This window comes from Rhododendron vialii, chromosome 3a (genome assembly GCF_030253575.1).
Source record: "Rhododendron vialii isolate Sample 1 chromosome 3a, ASM3025357v1".
In the NCBI taxonomy this organism is placed as follows: Eukaryota; Viridiplantae; Streptophyta; class Magnoliopsida; order Ericales; family Ericaceae; genus Rhododendron; species Rhododendron vialii.
The window spans coordinates 3,132,313-3,149,903 of record NC_080559.1 but is presented as its reverse complement, the minus strand read 5'-3'; the positions used below and the strand labels follow the sequence as shown (position 1 = coordinate 3,149,903).

The window sequence follows — 17,591 nt, the reverse complement described above, 5'->3', positions numbered from 1 at the left end:
AACAAAACGCAATGATTCTTACTAATTAAATTACCGAAACAAATTGTACATAATGCATTGGCTTTTCCCGGATTAACTGAAAGATGAAATGAAAACGGTATTCATGGAACAAGAGAAAGATTTTCCATTCCTTAGTCGGAAAGATATGTAGCCATGAAAGAGGGATTAAGTGGAATAGAATGACTGGATGGTAAAGTCGTGGAAACTTCTTTCTTCCCTATTTTTGTACCTTCATGGAATAATATGCTACTGCTAAAACATGGAAGAAGTGAAATTTGAGATCAAAACACTATGTATGGATGGTATGAACTGTTTAAAAAAGAATTCTTGAAAGTGATCGAGCTTTAGATATTCACGACCAAGAAGTATTGGATTCTCTTTGTACAGAGAGAAATACTTACCGAAATAATACATAACACCCTATCTATCTATATATTTTGTACCTACTACATTTGAGTATAAGTAAGAAACAATTGATCGAGTTCGGTACCATGAGGTTGGTTTGAGTCTAAATCAGAAAATCGAACTGCAGTCAATGATTCTTACTAAATTCTTGGCAAGAGAACCTAAGCATTCATTTGAAAAACAGGACCATGTAGCTATCAGAGTCCAACTAGCTAGTTCAAGCGCAAGTCGACTAATTCCACAACTCTTATGTCAAATGACCGAGCAAACTCCAATGGCCCCGGCGTAGACCATACAATTAATAGGGTTTGGTAGTTGGTACAGTCTGTATCAATTTTTCGATTCCACCGGTTTCATGAACAACCAGAGGACAATATGTAAAAAGTGCATCAATATCTAATAAAAATGTATTGATATATGTAAAAGTGTATTAATATCCTAACTTGTTTGGCATTATTTGCCTATAATTATCCTACGCCTACTAGGCAGAGGTTAGCAAGACCCTCTCTTTGAAGCTATTTCTAATCTAGCACAACAAGTTTTTGAAGAGCTTACACATTTCTCGCCTAATTTTGAGACTCCGAAATTAACGAACGAGAAAATCTCTAATGAATGACCTCAGGCCATATAGTAAGGTCTGGTACAGACTGGATCAGAATCTACTTGGAAGTCACTATCTTCTCTCTATAGCTATTTACTAAGCACAACAAATTTTTTAATAATTTATACGCACCTCGACTAATTTTGAAACCCTAAAATACACGCTCAAGAAAAACTCAAATGAACACAGACCGTATAGTAGGGTTTGGTGCAGACTGGATCAGTTTCTATTTGGAAGTCACTGTCGTCTCTTTATACACAGCTATTTTTCCAAGCACTCAACAAATTCCAAGTTGCACTTTTCCGCGTGTTTGAAAGTAAGGTTTGGGAAGGATGACTTTGTTTAAGCCATCATCATGATTTCCATTTTTTTTTTTTTTAATACAGGGTGTTCCGGGCTATTCTGCGCGCACCTCAGACTAATCTCTACAGCTCATCCCACAACCATTTCACACGCTTACAAGTACAGGCCGGTGAGGTGGACTCAAGAATTGTTGGTAAGAAGAATCGAACTTGAGACCTTAGGATGGAGTAAAAACCTAAATCGATCCTAGGTCGAGATCACTTGTCTTGGCCAACCCCTTCATGATTTCCAACTTCACCTGTGACAAAGAAATATTTTGGAAGTTTCATGGAATTGTCTAATTAAAGGTCAACAATGGCTACCATAATTTTTGGAAGGGATTGATGGTGGAAAGTGGAAGAAAACGATTTGGTCTTCCGTTGACTGCAGTACTAATTTAATTAGCATTAGCAAAAAGTCTATCAATGTAGCGTAATTCCATTTCATACATTTTTAATTCCGCGTGTGTGCGCGAGAGAGGACCGGATGCTATGTGTTAGATTATGTTGCGGATATCACGTCGCATAACAAAACGCGTCAACCGAGGTTCTGAATACCGTACTGGCATGAATTAATACCAATTTTTCTTCTAGTGATATACCAAGTACCGTTTCAAATTTATATCTATTAGCGTCAATTTCGTTCATCGAAAAATCTAGCATAATCTATAAACTAAAGATAGACGGCTTCATCAGGTACCAACTAGCTGATAAAAAATTATTACAAATCTAAAATACTGAATTTATAAAAAATAAAAAAAAACGTTTCAAATCGATCGTTGGCCTCAACTCAAATACCACGTTAATCCATTGGTTTTAATGCCTCTCTCTCTCTCCCTCTCTCTCTCTCTCTGCCGTGAAAAAAAAAGATGGGGACTAATTTTTTTTTTTTCCAATAATTACTCCCTCCGTCCCATGTTGACAATCCCCTTACGTGGCCCAAACAAGCCAGATGGGAACTAATTTTTTTCACATGGTTAGCAGGTTACTAATTACTCCATCCGTCCTATTTTGATAGTACCTTGCAAAAAGAAGTGCAATTTTTAAATAAAAAAAATAAACTACTTCCATACATAAATTTTCGAGTTTCTTTGCACCAAATTAAATATATCGATTAATTCTTTAACTTGGTGCAAAAAATTATGACTAGAAGTAATTTACTTTTTAATCCAAAAATTGCACGTATCTTCATAAGGAACTATCATTTTAGAACGGAGGGAATAACAAATTACAACAGACCAAAGTTTCCTTCCCCGACAAATTCGGGGCCTATTCGATTAGTAGTTGATACTTACTCGGATTTTGTGTGCATAGAGACAAGAAAGAGTATGCCAAAGACTCAGAAAGTTCAAAATTTTCCACCATGTCATGCTCTTGAACACAACATAGTAATATATAATCAATGGACAAAGTCACAAGTCACAAGTGCATTTTGTTTTGCATGTTTGGAACATATGTTGTGCAAGTTTACTCACAGGTCAAGCAGCACTCAAGATGTCTCCTTCCACTTTTGCCCTTCCCCAAATAGTAAAAACTAGCATCATCCCCACCATGAAGTTGATAAATGGCTATCTTTTCAACAACAGAAAGGAAGGAAAAAAAAAAAAAACAAGAAAACAAAATGTAATAAAAGCAGCTATTCTTTACTCCTCTTTTTTTTTTTGGGTTTAATTAACAAAATGACTTTCTGGAGCCCTTGGTCGTTGCCTGGCTAGCATTATTGTACCAGGAAGGGAGGTGCGGTACCAGGAATTCTACTAGAACCACTTAGACGTCAATCCAATAAGAAGGATTTCCTCTCGCGAGAGTAAATTGAATGAATATGGACGCTCGTAAATAAACAGCTATTAAAACAAACACCGAAGGTTTAACGAGGGAAAAAAGAAGCAAGAACTAAATTGCCACGTAAATCACTTTTTAAACCAAATCTGAATGTAAGTGGAGTGAAATGCAGTTAGTATCTCATTTATACTCTTATGCACATGGGCAGTGTTTGATTCCCGTAAGCACCCCTCTCCAAGCCCCCTAAGATAGAATAGATTAGGATTAACGAATGAAAAAAAGAGAAAAGAAAAAACCAAATCTGAATAATAAGGATTGGATATATGTATCTCTTGGTCACGACTTCAACAGAACTAAAGTTTCACATACTTTCTCCGTCTCAAAACAAGTGTCAGATCCGTAAAACGAGAACTGAAAAATAATACGAAATTTGAATAATAAGGATTGGAAAGCCAACCCAAGAAGTTCAAGATTAGATACATGTATCTTTCATTGTAGATGAATCTCTGAAATGATTTGGATCGCAGCACATTCTTTAGCCACATTTTTTCTTTTTCAAGAGGCGCATTGATAAGTCAAGAATTTAACATGTAAGGAGGGGGAAATTATACAATAGTCTGGGAGGACCGCCACGTGATACTCCGGACCATTTTACAACCACACATTCTTGTGAAGTCCACCACTAAATGTATGAACCCCACAAAAACACGTGGTTGTAAAATAGTCCGAAGTACCACGTGACGGTACTGTCAGACTATTGAATAATTACTGAGATGGATGCAAGGAGGAAAAGAAAACAAAAAGACAAAAAGAACTAGGGGGTGTGGCTCCTTCCTTTTCCCATTTCAGGTTCTCCCTTTCCCATTTTGAGTGTTTGGGAAGCTACTTCTGAAATAGCTTTTTTGAAAACTTTATTCACCATTTTTGGAATTAGAGGCCACAAGTGAGAAGTTGGTCCGGAGGTACTTTTCCCATTTTTACATTTTCTCCTTTTTGGTTCAATGACCAAATCGCCCTACCTAAATGAATGTATTACCAATTTTACCCTTCTTTCAGCCTTATCATGTACACGTAGTTTGGACTTCACTTTTCCCATTTTCTCCTTTTTGTTTTTCTACCCTTTTTTTTTTTCTCTTGAAGTAGTTGTGTAATGTTGGCAATGTGTGGATTTTTTTTCAGTTCGTTAAATGAAGTTAATGGTTTTCTTATTTCAAATATTACTTACATGGAAATATTTTTAATTACCAAAAAACTGCAATAACCAATTTTTTTTTCGTATAAATACTAACTTAAAAATAAATGGAAAAAGCATTATTCATAATCTTTTAACAAAGGCAATATGGTAAAAAATACAACCTATAATTCATTTTCATCATTCATCTACCAAACACTACCATTGTTCCAAAATATATTCTCCACATATTTCAAACACTCCTACCATATTCAAATCACAATTTGACCATAATCCAAAAAGCCAAAAAGCTAAAAATGAAAAGTCAAAAAGTAGGCTCCCAAACACCCTCTTATCTTGCAAGAAAATCCAAAAAGAAGACAGTACCTAGGTTCAGCTTAGTTACACATTCATACAGTAGCTAAACCAAATTTCCTAAGAAAACAAATGAATTTTACGTTAAGTTGATACTTGTATATATCAAACAGTTCAAGGAGAAGATGATCACCACTTATCATCTAATAAATAAAATCAAATTAGGCTGCTTATTTTCATTGAAAGCAATACTTTTCTCCCTATGATGCATGCACCAAACAGTCGTCAAATTTGAAATTTAAACCGAGGTATTTTAGACAAGTAGCTATGATAAAAAGGAATAGACAAGAAGCAGGTAAAGGGAGAAATGATTTTCCAAGGTAAAGATTAAAAGTATGATTTCTGGACACAAAACATAACGACACTGAGAAAGTAAAACTAAAACAAGAAAAAAAGACCCCAAAAATTTTGAAGTATACCTATCAGTCTGAAATCGTCTGTTTACGCCTACCAAGCAGTTGAGCGTTCCTAATTTTCATTCTTGCTACAAAGGCATAAAATTCACCGAAGGCTTACATTTCACTCTCGTAGACATGTATCAAACATAACAAAAACAACATCCTCGAGAGTATCGCTCAATTATACATATAAGTCTGAATTCGTCACGTCTATCAAGTGGTTGGCTCCTGCAGATCCGAGCCGTCCATTGGCAAGATGAAATCTAAACCATTGATAGCTAAGATGGATGGCTTGGATTGCACATTGCATCCCTATAGTGCACCCCTGCACTACACGAACCGGCTCCAGAATTCAAGACTCATTAATTTCTAACCAATGGATTCCAGGCGTACAACAAAAGCATGCTAAATTTGACCAAAGATGGTACAACTGTTTCTGTTTTCAATAGGTATCTTTATGCAGCAAGAAGTAGAGAGCATAAAAAAAATTCAAGTAGTGAGGTAAGGTTAGTAGTCAGCCAAGAGTTAATCTGACAATTGATCCAACACCAACCAGTTTGAATATGTTTAAGCTGTTTATTTAGACCACTGCAAAAGTACAAATACTATGGTCATTGCAGCCTAATTTGTCAAAACATGCTGACTAAAGTTATCCTTTAACCGGAAAATTGGGGGGAAAATATAACCAATAAATGATCTCTCAGTAAAATTGGCATGTAAGGCAACTAATTTTCTTCTTCTTTTAGTAACACTGAAATCTACACAGTTGGATACTTGGATCATATCCGTACACATTATCTTGCTTTGTGTATTTACATTGGTCAGACAGCTTTAGAAGGGGCGACTCAAATTGAAAAGGATTGAGACGAATCCTTCTTAAGCCTCTTAACAGAATATTGGGTAAGAGTTTGTTACACTGTGGGACTATACCTCATGATTCTGCTGCAAAATGATTAAAAATGGTTTCCAGTGTTGATTGGCTGATGCTGTATTCTGCTATGCCCATTAAATCCCTGTTCCGCTCCAAGTGCCCAAAAACATCGGCAAGGGAGAGGTCTTCATCATATGGCAACTGCAAAAATTCTGGGAGCAATTACTACAGAGATTACAGCAGCCATAAGGCAGGTAATGGAATGGATGCCGTTGTAAATTTTTCCCATTACATGATGTCGTCTACAACACATGATTCCTTGTCACAATGCTGATGCAGTTTCATGGTCTGGGGTACAAAAATCTAGCTATTCTAGCGTGGGTGCCTTAACGAATATGTTGGGAGTAGGGGCATCCAAGCTTGCCCGACTTATCATGCATATTTCTCGTGTACCTAGGCAATATGAGACTTCGCAATGCCAGGTTGTGCGGTTAGAGTGTGAGAATACATGCATTGTGCTTCACTTTATCTCCAACTCTTTCACACTTTCCAAAAGAACAACACTCGTTAATAATTTAAAGACATTTGCTATTACACAGTCACCCTCCTTATCCTTTGTGCAAAGATATCATCTTGACTCTAACACCTCCAATTTTGCTCTTACAGTTGTCACCTAAAGTTCCATACCTAATTGCGCAACTCTTTCACACTTCCCGAAAACAACAAACTCGCAAAAATTTGAAAATAAAGCTCAGTATCATACATATTTAAACCCTGCTCGTCCCTCGTGCAAAGATGACATTTTATCTCTCAACACTTTCTCTGAAGCATCTTAAACTACGAAAGGAAATAAGTAACGGGTGAAAATAAATATAGCGGAGAGAAACATAAGTTAACCTGTAAATTCAAGTATTATGTAGGTGCAGTAGCGATGAGAGAAACAAAGAAAGGACCACAAAGGTACATTTTCCACAACAAATGGCTTTGGTTTTAGCTGTCCATCTGCTTGTTAGATTTCTTGGAGGGTTCCAACCTAAAACCAATTGGCTATAGGTGGAGTAGCCTCTAGAATTTATTAACCAAGCTTGGGTGGCCTAGATGAGCGATGTGGGACAAGTCTAACACTGCCTACTTGGGTAAATCATACGGACGAGACATTTTGAGGAGCAGAATTCATTTCTGCCAGATCTATATCTAAATTGGAAATGTGTTGTAATTCACAAGGATTTACCTGATATTTGACACTCAGCCCATTACAACCTTGAAATGTTGCACCAGGAAATGAAGATCGAATGAAGGCATCAATCGTAGAGAACTTCTCTTTGGCAAGCCACCACTCGGAAAATATTGGCAATGGGATACCACCTAGGGGAAATCAAAATCATAACTTGACTTCGGGTTTTAAGAAAATAAAAGGCAAATGACACCAAAAGATTAACTGAAAAAGAGCACCTGGGAAAGAAACAGTTAATACTAACCGCGAATCATGATGATAAAGGACAACAGAGCTAAGTCCATAATACATTAGTTACAAAACTCCACTTTAATGGAAGAAAAATAAATGAGACAACCATAAAAGAAAAGTGAGAGAGAGCATGTACACCGCAAAACAATTACAGTAAGAAAAGCAGAGTACTAACAAGTAACAATTACCAATTCGCTGGACTAAAGGGAGAAGTCAGGAAGTAAGGATCAAGGTACTTCTGTTCGTATCCTCGTGAAAATACTATAATTGATCGAATTATCGAACTTATATAAGTGCGACAGTAAATCTCCTAGTGAGGACAGCTTATCTCCGTACCAGGGTCTCAGGCAAAAATAGAAGATTCGCACATAATTCCTTACGACAGGTAGTATAGTTTTCCTATAATGCAAGCTATTGGGTGGCAAGTGGCGTGCTAAAGAATCAGATGGGAAGAATTTTCACCATGGGATAATAAAAGTCCCCTTTCTAGCGAGGATAGAGTGATGGTATCCAATCTGATGGCAGAATATCGAATATTTCATATATAAAAAAAGGTTACAGACTAGGCCACTGGAAACTACTTTATACGTGATTCTTGAGAGTGTTTATGCGGTCTTTGAACTAAATCTGGAAAGGACAGGACCTGTGAATTGACACCTTTCTTCGGCAACTCTCCAAATGTAATTCCATGTGACCTATTTGGGAGCTATTCCAGCAGTACCCATTTTGAGAGCTAAAGGTTATTACATTGAACAAAAGTGCTACATACACAACACCAAACACAACCTCGGGTCCACACATACTAGTGCATGTGGGCCCCACATGTATGTGAGAGGTTGTGTTTGGTGTTGTGTTCCTAGCATTTTTGTACATCGAATACCCTTTACCTTCATTGCATCTTCATCATCCTAGTAGGTCTCTGATTGCGCAATGGGGGCGCTATCAAGATTTGCACCAATTAAAACTTTAGCAGTACAAAAGATCTATTTGATAGGATGAAGTTCACTTAAGATTGCAAACACAGAGAGGAAAACATGTATACCATCGCGAACCAACTGCTCTGATAATTCTTCACCAGAAGCCCCGGCAGAATGATACGTTGAAGATACAAGTGTCCTTATCCTTTCTTGGTTGCCAAGCCAACATCCAATTACGACTATCATCTCCTCTGACAAGCTAATCTCTGCAACTGATGCACTTTCTGAGGTTATGCAGTCAGTGCCCCCAATGCAAACTTCAAGGTCACTGAGTAAGCTCCTTGGATGAGTAGGAATGTCAAAGAGCTTTTCTTGAATTATCCGGCACAAATTTTCCAGATCCACCAAGCTAACTTCTGTTGGCTTAATCTGAAAAGAGGGAGACAAGAATTATACATTTGAGTACATCTATTAAGACCATGCTGTTTGACTGACTTATCCCATATTCCCATTGGATGAGTAATCACATCGGACTAATAGTGAGGGAATTAATAATACCGCATCCCATACCGTAGTTGGTATCCCATGTCCCGTTGTATAAAATGTCCAACAGAATATGTGGACCTCTTGGTTATAAAGTCCAATTTGATTTTGTAATCCAGACAAACTAATGCGCCAAGAGAAGAATAGTTATTAAGTACCTCAAGCTCAAGATGATTCCCAAAACGTGTTTTCAAATGTTGAGGACTTCCAATACATCTTAGACGGCCACCAACCTTTACGCACAAAAGAGGAAGCAATATGATTCTATAAGAGTTTCAAAGAAAATATTTGAAACCTCATGCATCAAATTAATAATCCCACATATACCATTATTCCCATCCTGGTGCATAGTGCTTGAGCTTCATTCATGCTGTGAGTAGTTAGAATAACTGCACTCTTTCCTCGTCTGGTTGATAGACGAGATATCACTTCCCACATGAATCGTTTGGCAATTGGATCCATACCTAGAATCCATCAAATGATGAAATAAGTGAGGCACTTATCATCTCATGTGACAGCACTTGAAAGGAAAGTGACTAGTTGCATGTTAAAAGTTGTAACCATCCATAGTCTAATAGAAATGGACGTGTTTTTGATTGAATGTCCTGTAGTATTTCATGATTCCTTTGAAACTAAGACAATACCTATAATCTTTTACTGCCCTTCTGTAAAAAAATTGTACACCCATAGAATGTTGGAGCGGAAAGTTTATTGCATATGGCTTCTAGACACCATGCCCTTGAATAAACATAACATATTGCCACTAGTATTGGACCATTGGTATGATGGGAATGAAAGCTTGAAATCGATTGCACACAGCTTCTAAACACTACATTTTCGAATAAATGTACCATGAATGAGGGTAAAATTTTGAAATTTGACCAACTCTAAAACTGGGTGAAAACTAATTCTCTTGCATACAGGACAGAAGATTCCTTGTAGTTCCAAACGGGAGTCATATTGCACTCATAAGGACAGATTAATCACCCGTGGATGGCTCATCAAGGATGACTATGGGAGGATCTCCAATCATGGCAATAGCAACAGACAATTTCCGCTTGTTTCCCCCACTAAGAGCAAATGAAGGTTTATCAGCATGCTGCAACAAGTCAAACTCAACTATCTTCTCCTTAACCACCTGTACATTGAATTTATAATAGAATTAGAAAGCTATGTGATGGCAGCTATAACCCACGTCCATAAGACTTTTTCCCATGCAAATACGTGATATTTTGTGTGGCAGTCTGACAGGCAATGATGAACTTAACTACAATGAAAGAAGTGTAGTCATTGATCAGCTTGCCCAAAGCAGGAGCAGAGAACAAAAGAAAGAAAGAGAGAGAGAGTAAATAAAAAAAAATTATCTTGAGAAGGAAACCCAGGAGGACAATCATTCAGTTTCCAACAAAACCCTCACAAAGCAAACAGTAACTGATTATTGACCCACTAATTCCTTTTAAATGGACCTCCTCATCACCCGAGCATGAAAAATAATTGCACACATACATCTTCCAGCCGATACTGTGGGACTCCTTTTATTCTTGCATACATCTCAAGGTGCTCCCTAACAGTTAGGAATTCAAGCAGAGCATCAAACTGTGGGCAGTAGCCAATCTGGAACATACAGATTACAATAAATAAAGTTAAGTACAGTCAGTAATCCTTCAAAAATGGGTAAATTGGCATCCAATTAATCATGAAAATCATTAACAAGACATACATGACAATGGGCAGCCTTTGGGTTTGAACTTATGTCTTTGCCAAATATAAATGCAGTTCCATCACTTGGACGTTCTTCTCCTGTAGACCAATACTAGGTAAGACAAAGAAATTGCGTCTTTCCCCAAGCATATTCAAAACCATAGGAAAAGTAAGAAACACTTCATTGTTGCCAATAAAAGCACATAAGGTCATGGGAGTTCATGCGCAGGGAGTAAACTATCCTAGTGTATTTATAAACACAAAAAACTTATTGTTAAGATCTCATTAAAGTTTGCAATCGTAACAGATGATATTTGACTCCTTTTAAATTTGTGAAGTACCTGGGTTAAATTTGTAAAGTTTGCAACTGTATACATGTTTTAACTTTTAATATATTTAAGTTTACCACGAAGCTATGAATAAGCCTCACGTTCTATTAAATGAAAACATGTATAAAAATGTGTAAACACCATCTTGCACTGAATTTAAGAAATAAAGAATCCATTCCATCTATGAAAGTTAGCCATGTCCTTAGGCATACATTCCCAAACCGGACAACTGCGTCCAAGTCGAGGTAATTTTTTCATGTAAGGAAACCAGCTAAACTCCCTATGAAAGCACCAAAAAAACTCCATAAAATCTTAGAATGTACACCACCCCTATAGGAGAGGCAATGATTTACAGAGAATGGTTGCTTAAAATAAAGTAACCACAAGATGGATCACCTTTACAATAAGAGATGCTCTCTTTCATCGATTGATCAACGAAATCCAATAAAACGGGCGGAAAATAGTATAAGAAGACAAACGTGTGTATATTTAGGATCTCATATACAAAGTATTTTAAGTATTCTGCTAAGTTCTTGGTCATAATTTGAAAGATACCATGCCGATCAAAAAAAAAAAATTTGAAAGATACCAGATAGCATTGAAAGGGTTGTAGTTTTCCCTGCTCCATTTGTTCCTAGAAAGCCAAAACATTCTCCTGCTTGAACTGCGAAAGTTAATGAGTGAACAGCAACTTTTGTACCATGGTAATTCCAGCCAGGATACACCTGTAATTGGGGAGATACCAAGTCAGGAAGAGACTGAATCCTCAGAGATTTCAAATTATAAAAAATCATAATGAAAAGTCATACTATGCAGACATAAGCAGAAGTACCTTGCGAAGATTACGCAAGTAAATAATCGCATTGTCGATGGAACCCGAAAGCACCCTACTTCTTTCTGCCCGAACATCAACATCATCGTCGAGGTCAAGATCAACATACTTTGACGATGATTCCAAAAGAGGTTCTTTGTAACTACTGGAAGTTCTTGGGTACAGCGTCTTTATACTTTTCCAGAACTCTTTAATGGCGAGTACACTTACTTTGTTAGGTGGCACAAGTTCAAGACCAAGCGTTATGAGGTAATAAACAATGCCCTGTCACGCATATGAATTCAACTGAATCAGAGTGAACCCGACTTCGAAGAGTATCTGTATCTATTCTTAAGATAGACGAAAATAGATTGATATAAATTGCGGCACTAATTCTCTCAACAAACATGTCTATTACCAACTTAGCACAAAGGATTTTAGTTCTCAGAAAGTAACCAATTGCTGCCCGCATAATAATTTAATGCAGAAAGCTGAGATCAGCTAAGAACCTCGGCAGCCAAATAACAAATAGCGGCACCAGAAACATTCCAGTCAAGAACCCCATAACCAGATCCATCCTTCATCCCTTGACGTAAAAGAGCCAGTGAAGCTAATCCATCAGCAAAGCAAAATCCTGGTGATAATCTGAAGATGTTCTGAAAATTCATGACAAGTGAAAATGAAAAACAACTTTTCATTATTTCAGCACGCACTTCAGCAGCATCCAAAAAATAAAATGCTAATAATAGTAATTCATTGCACAAAAGTTATTGTAACTTGAGATCCGAATAATTGTGTCTTTCTATGACCCCTATAAACTATAGCAACTATGAATAAGGGGATCATAGAAATGATGCAGCCCAAGGAGGTCCTGTGAGCTAGAACCTATCTATTCTGATGGAGTAAGTAGGCAAGCTCGTTAAGGCGACATAATGACATGATAGTCAATCTTAACACTATCCAAACAAATTTGACAGCATACTAACTCTTCCTGAAACATACTCCACCTATAGAAGTTCGTAACTTCTTTGTTCCATTATTAAAACTCATTCTTCCTGTATAGAGTGTATATACATGCATAGCAAGAAAATGCATACGGTGATGCACTCACAGGAAATGCAAAACGGTTTCCCCGGAGTTAAAATCTAATAAATATTTGATAAGGGTCATTCCTCTCATTTAAAAGACAAAAGTAGAGCTTAATATTACGCCCATCATATTCATTAGATTCTAGTAAATGAAATGACAGGAAGCACACCAACCTTTAGAACAGAATTTGTATGAGCAGTTGTTTCCATCATCCCCATAATAAATGATATAACCATAAGAATGAGACCAGAGAAAAAGTGGACCAACAAAACAACGTTCTGCAAGTAGGATTAAAATGTCACCAAGGCAAAAAAAAGGACAGTTTAATGGCACAGAAGAAAGAGTTACACGAGGAGAAGTAGCCATACCTGTGCCATTGTGTGTTCAGAAAAGAAAAAGGTGAGACAATATGTTGATGATGCAACTGCAAGCCCATACTCTAAAAACATGAGGATAGTAGGCAAGAAGGAACCTTTTCCAATAAACTGATCCATGCCTGCAAAGCAAATCAACCTTTGTCTGAAGTTAGAAAAGACAACAAAACGATGCAATGACCATGATTCACAAAAGAAAGAGCTGACAATATAAGGATGCTGCCTCAGATTAGCAGGTATTACATAAATGTCAAGATAGTACAAAAAGATAGTTGTAAAACTTTGGTACAAAAAGGTAGCAAAATTTTGGTACAAAAAGATACCAAAACAATAGAAACATACAAAATCCAACTCGGAAACAAGATAGCAAGTTGATTGCTGAGAATGAACCCAATGGTTTAAAGACCAGACTTAGAAAAGTGGACAGGAGCAACAATCATGGAGTAACATGGACTAACTATGAGAATCCGATTATAACTACATAAGTGCCGCTATGACCAGTCAGACTAGCCATTTCACAGCGTACTACTCTCCTAATACGGAGTCCAACAACCACTTAGCTCCACGCCACTGCACATTAGCAGAAAAGAGTGATTAGGCAGGGATAGGATTCAAACCTACAGTCTTCAGGCCATGGGCCTCACGAGTCAGGAACTTGCACGAAACCTCAGTTCTCAATAAGGGACGCATTAACCTTTGGGAAGACTGCTGGGGATTTATTACTACCACCATATGTAGGGATTTCCTCGTTGTTTGAGACCAGATAGGGCTTTCTTCTACTGGAACCGAGTGGCAAGAATCAAGGACATGCTTGGCCCAAGTTCCTAGCTCCTACTCCCGAATATCTCCGTTGCACCGAAAAAAAAGCTCCTACTCCTAGTACATGGCTAGAGGAAGGATACCGAAGAACTTAGAAGTCATCTACGACGCTATTACTATTGTTTCCATTTGTCAATTGAAGTATCTCAGACATCGTTACCACCTAATGGAAATACCTAAACCAAGATGATCTGGCTAGTCTCTCGAAGCAGCAGTAGAGAGAATCGAAATTCACGCATTGTTTCAACAGACCCTCTATCATTACTCAAAACTCATCACCTTGGACATCAGCTCAAGTATACTGTGAGATACCGTGGCCTTCACTAAGTTTTTAATTCCATAAACACACATAATAACTCCTGAAGCTGGATAAATTAACTTCAAATATTCAAGTGACCTAAGTATAAGTCCAAACTAAAGTAAGCCTAATTCGTTAGTTTTTACTATATAAAATCGGAATCAGGAACTAAAATCCAACAACGTACCAAAGATGTAAAAGAGAATTATTGCAAAAGATGTTGGAAATAAGAAGCTGACGAAGTCCCATACATATGTTGAAAACCAATATGACCATATAGACACCTGCATGGCAACAATGATTTACAAAACACAAAACTGATTAAAAAATCTTATGAAGAAAAGAAATAAACTTGCTATTTCTCTCAAATAACATACTCCACTGATCAGCTGTTGGTGCTTAGCTTTTACTTCACGCTCCTGCATCGACAGATCAAATGTTAGAATATGATTCTTTACCAGAAAGCATTCTATCAAGTAACAAATTCACTTTATGCCCGCAGGTTTACAGACCTCAAAATAAATTTAAACATGTTTACATACCAGAAAGATTAAAAGATACCATAAATCTCTATAGGCAAATGCTTCTTTCATTAATTAGATTACACAATAATAATGTGATATGCTTTCAAAAATATAGATAATGAGGGCATGGAAGTGACAATATTTCAGAAAGGTCGAGATAAATTCAAAGTCATGAGATGCTAAACAAGAATCTATGTCAATCTGTTAGGCATAGCTTCTGCAATATCCATTATAGGCACACACACAAAAAAACAACTTTAAAGAGCTGGGGTAAATTGATGCGCTTTTTAGCTTCTCATTTGCAATAATTAGCTTTTACCATGAGTTCAGCTCCAACAAACACCCAAAAACTAGGCTACTGACTGCTTAGTGTAAATAATGTGCAGGAGAATTGTTTTCTTATAGCAGACATACTTTCTCTGCAGCTTCAGAAATTCTTCGAAGCTTCAAGCCCTTGCGTATATGTGAATAATATTTTAAAATCAAGTTCACGAGGTCGGATTTAGTGTGTTCGAACTTCAAAGCCCAGAGAGATGTTTGCTGGCATTATCTACAATACAAAGTAAGTTATGGAACAAAGGAGTCTTAAGTAGCCCTACATTTCAACCTAGTAATATGGAAAGGAGATATTAAAATGGATCGAAGGAGATACATTAGCTACATTTATATATGAAAAATCACCATTTGGTGAAATACCGAAGAGTGACGATAGTCGGAATGATGTTTCCTATGACGTCGGGTTGGAAGTGGTTAAGGGGAAAAAATACAAGGCTGTCCTTTTCGAAAAACACTTGAGAAATAGAAAACCTAAGATGGCAATTGGATAAATGTATTGGTGGAGATGTTTATTATTCGACATTGTTACGGTACAGCTTTCTCAAGGGAGCATATGATTGTCAAACTGCAGGGAGGTGGTCTTGAATGTCAGTTTGGTAGGGAAAAGATAACGAATATGGGGGCAGTGAAGCATATTCAGTGAGTAGGGATTTAGAGAGTTGACCTTTTGGGAGGAGTGTGTCTAAGTGCAATTTTTGTATAGTTGTACAAAAAAGGGTTGATCGCTAAAAAGACAATATTTCTGGTGAGGACCAACCAAATTCAAGATCAAGCACTAGCAGCTACAGTTTGAAGCATTGTAGGCTTTCATTTTGGGATTTGACCCTCTAGCACCTCCCAATACAGCAAATTGTCCAAGGGCTAGTGATTCTTTATCTGCCTCCATTTTTCTCAGAGATGAAAAGGTGGTTGACAATAACATGTTGGGAAGCAATAACTTGGCCCCTTAGACCTGGTTATTACAGCTGCACTATTCAGAGAGGTACCTCTTGGCACTTTCAAGTTGAAGCAGCTAAATTTTCTATGGAATTAATTTTGCTACCCCTCCCCCTTCTGGCACAGATATCAACCAAAGGCGAGTTAGGTGTTGTCTATATTTCAACGAATATTTACCCTTTACTTCATGTTCCACATTCTGAATGAACTGGTTAAAACTCATAATCTCTTGAGATTATTAGGTCTTTTCGTTCAATTAGTTGTCTACCTAGACAAAGATTTCCTTGATATAACCACATATAAAGGTTGTTGCCTAAAGTTTCTTGCTACTCGGAATTCCAAAAATAATTGTTCTTGGCTACAACTACTTTATCCATTTTTCCAATAAAGAGAACTGCAAAGTATTGAGTCAAATAATATAGATATTTCACTGAGCAAAAAGCTCTCAACATCATGGACATTTCATAGGCAAGAAGTGTACCTTTACAATAGAAACTGCAAACGATGCAGGTATAAAGGAGAAGGCAATATTGACAACAACTACAGCCGCAAATGCATCCAAATCCTACAAGTGTAAGACATAATCCATATGATTAACACAGTGAAATATCTAACACTATAAACAATGAGAGAAAAGAGATAGGGTAACCACATACTGCCATGCATATAACAAACAAAACTAGATTAGCTAGAAGCAGCATTAACCAAATGCTTAATCTTATCTAAGCATTGTAAATTTGGAACAAAAGAAAGGTCAATCTGCAATTGTCGCCAACCAGAGCACTTCACAGTTTGTTTATAAAAGCAATCACAACACACTCTATAGACGTTGAAGAGTGATTCATAGGAGGTACATCATGCAAGCTAATGTGAGTTCATAGACACTTTTAAAAGAAATAATAACAAAGTCCTTTCGAAAAGGGCCAGAAAAATAGGAAGACATAATTATGATCTCTTTTTCCCAAAAATGAAGGCCGAAGTAGATAAATTAAAACACAAGAGACTAGGGGTGAGACCTCATGAGACTCCTCAACCAATTATTACCCCACCTCATGCTTAGTTGTAGTTCTTACTAACCCTGCACTGCTACATGCAATACCTATGTTACCCGGAATGCAGATTGTTTTGATAAGAGCAACAAGAACGGGAAAGCGATACGCACATCCCCTGAACTATAAGACAGCGGGGTTTGACTTCTATAAGTTACAATTTCAGAATGCACTTACTTTAAGAGAGCAACATCATGATAAATGGAGTACTATATTCTCGATCTACTCATGTCAAAACACATTTCTAAAAGCACTTTTGAGAAATTTTTTGTTACGTTCCCTAGTAAAGCTCCATTTTTTTGCTTGTCGGATCTTATATGATTTCCTACAAGGAAGAATATTAAGAACACAAATAGAAAAGAACTTTGGCATTGCTTTGGATTGCTAAATTTACTGTCTCGGAATCATAGGTGTACCATATATTGGAACTTCCACTCATGTAATTCGATACGGTGT

At 37.1% G+C, this 17,591-nt stretch overlaps 1 protein-coding gene across 4 annotated transcripts in view; it reads right to left on the bottom strand.

Moving 5' to 3' along the window:
• Nucleotides 1–5,813: 5,813 nt before the first annotated feature.
• The window catches only part of LOC131318362 (ABC transporter A family member 1), a 43,612-nt gene continuing 31,834 nt past the window's right edge, over nucleotides 5,814–17,591 (bottom strand). For all 4 annotated transcript variants that reach the window (XM_058348055.1, XM_058348056.1, XM_058348058.1 and 1 more), the window contains 16 exons: nucleotides 16,568–16,651; nucleotides 14,668–14,709; nucleotides 14,478–14,574; nucleotides 13,168–13,295; nucleotides 12,973–13,077; nucleotides 12,220–12,366; nucleotides 11,732–11,995; nucleotides 11,489–11,624; nucleotides 10,590–10,669; nucleotides 10,376–10,483; nucleotides 9,857–10,007; nucleotides 9,197–9,333; nucleotides 9,028–9,102; nucleotides 8,452–8,755; nucleotides 7,176–7,309; nucleotides 5,814–6,145 (listed from right to left, as the gene is read on the bottom strand). In XM_058348055.1, coding sequence (XP_058204038.1) covers nucleotides 6,005–6,145; nucleotides 7,176–7,309; nucleotides 8,452–8,755; nucleotides 9,028–9,102; nucleotides 9,197–9,333; nucleotides 9,857–10,007; nucleotides 10,376–10,483; nucleotides 10,590–10,669; nucleotides 11,489–11,624; nucleotides 11,732–11,995; nucleotides 12,220–12,366; nucleotides 12,973–13,077; nucleotides 13,168–13,295; nucleotides 14,478–14,574; nucleotides 14,668–14,709; nucleotides 16,568–16,651 — 2,133 coding nt within the window. In that variant the 3' untranslated portion in view covers nucleotides 5,814–6,004. The remainder of the gene's footprint in view (nucleotides 6,146–7,175; nucleotides 7,310–8,451; nucleotides 8,756–9,027; nucleotides 9,103–9,196; nucleotides 9,334–9,856; nucleotides 10,008–10,375; nucleotides 10,484–10,589; nucleotides 10,670–11,488; nucleotides 11,625–11,731; nucleotides 11,996–12,219; nucleotides 12,367–12,972; nucleotides 13,078–13,167; nucleotides 13,296–14,477; nucleotides 14,575–14,667; nucleotides 14,710–16,567; nucleotides 16,652–17,591) is intronic.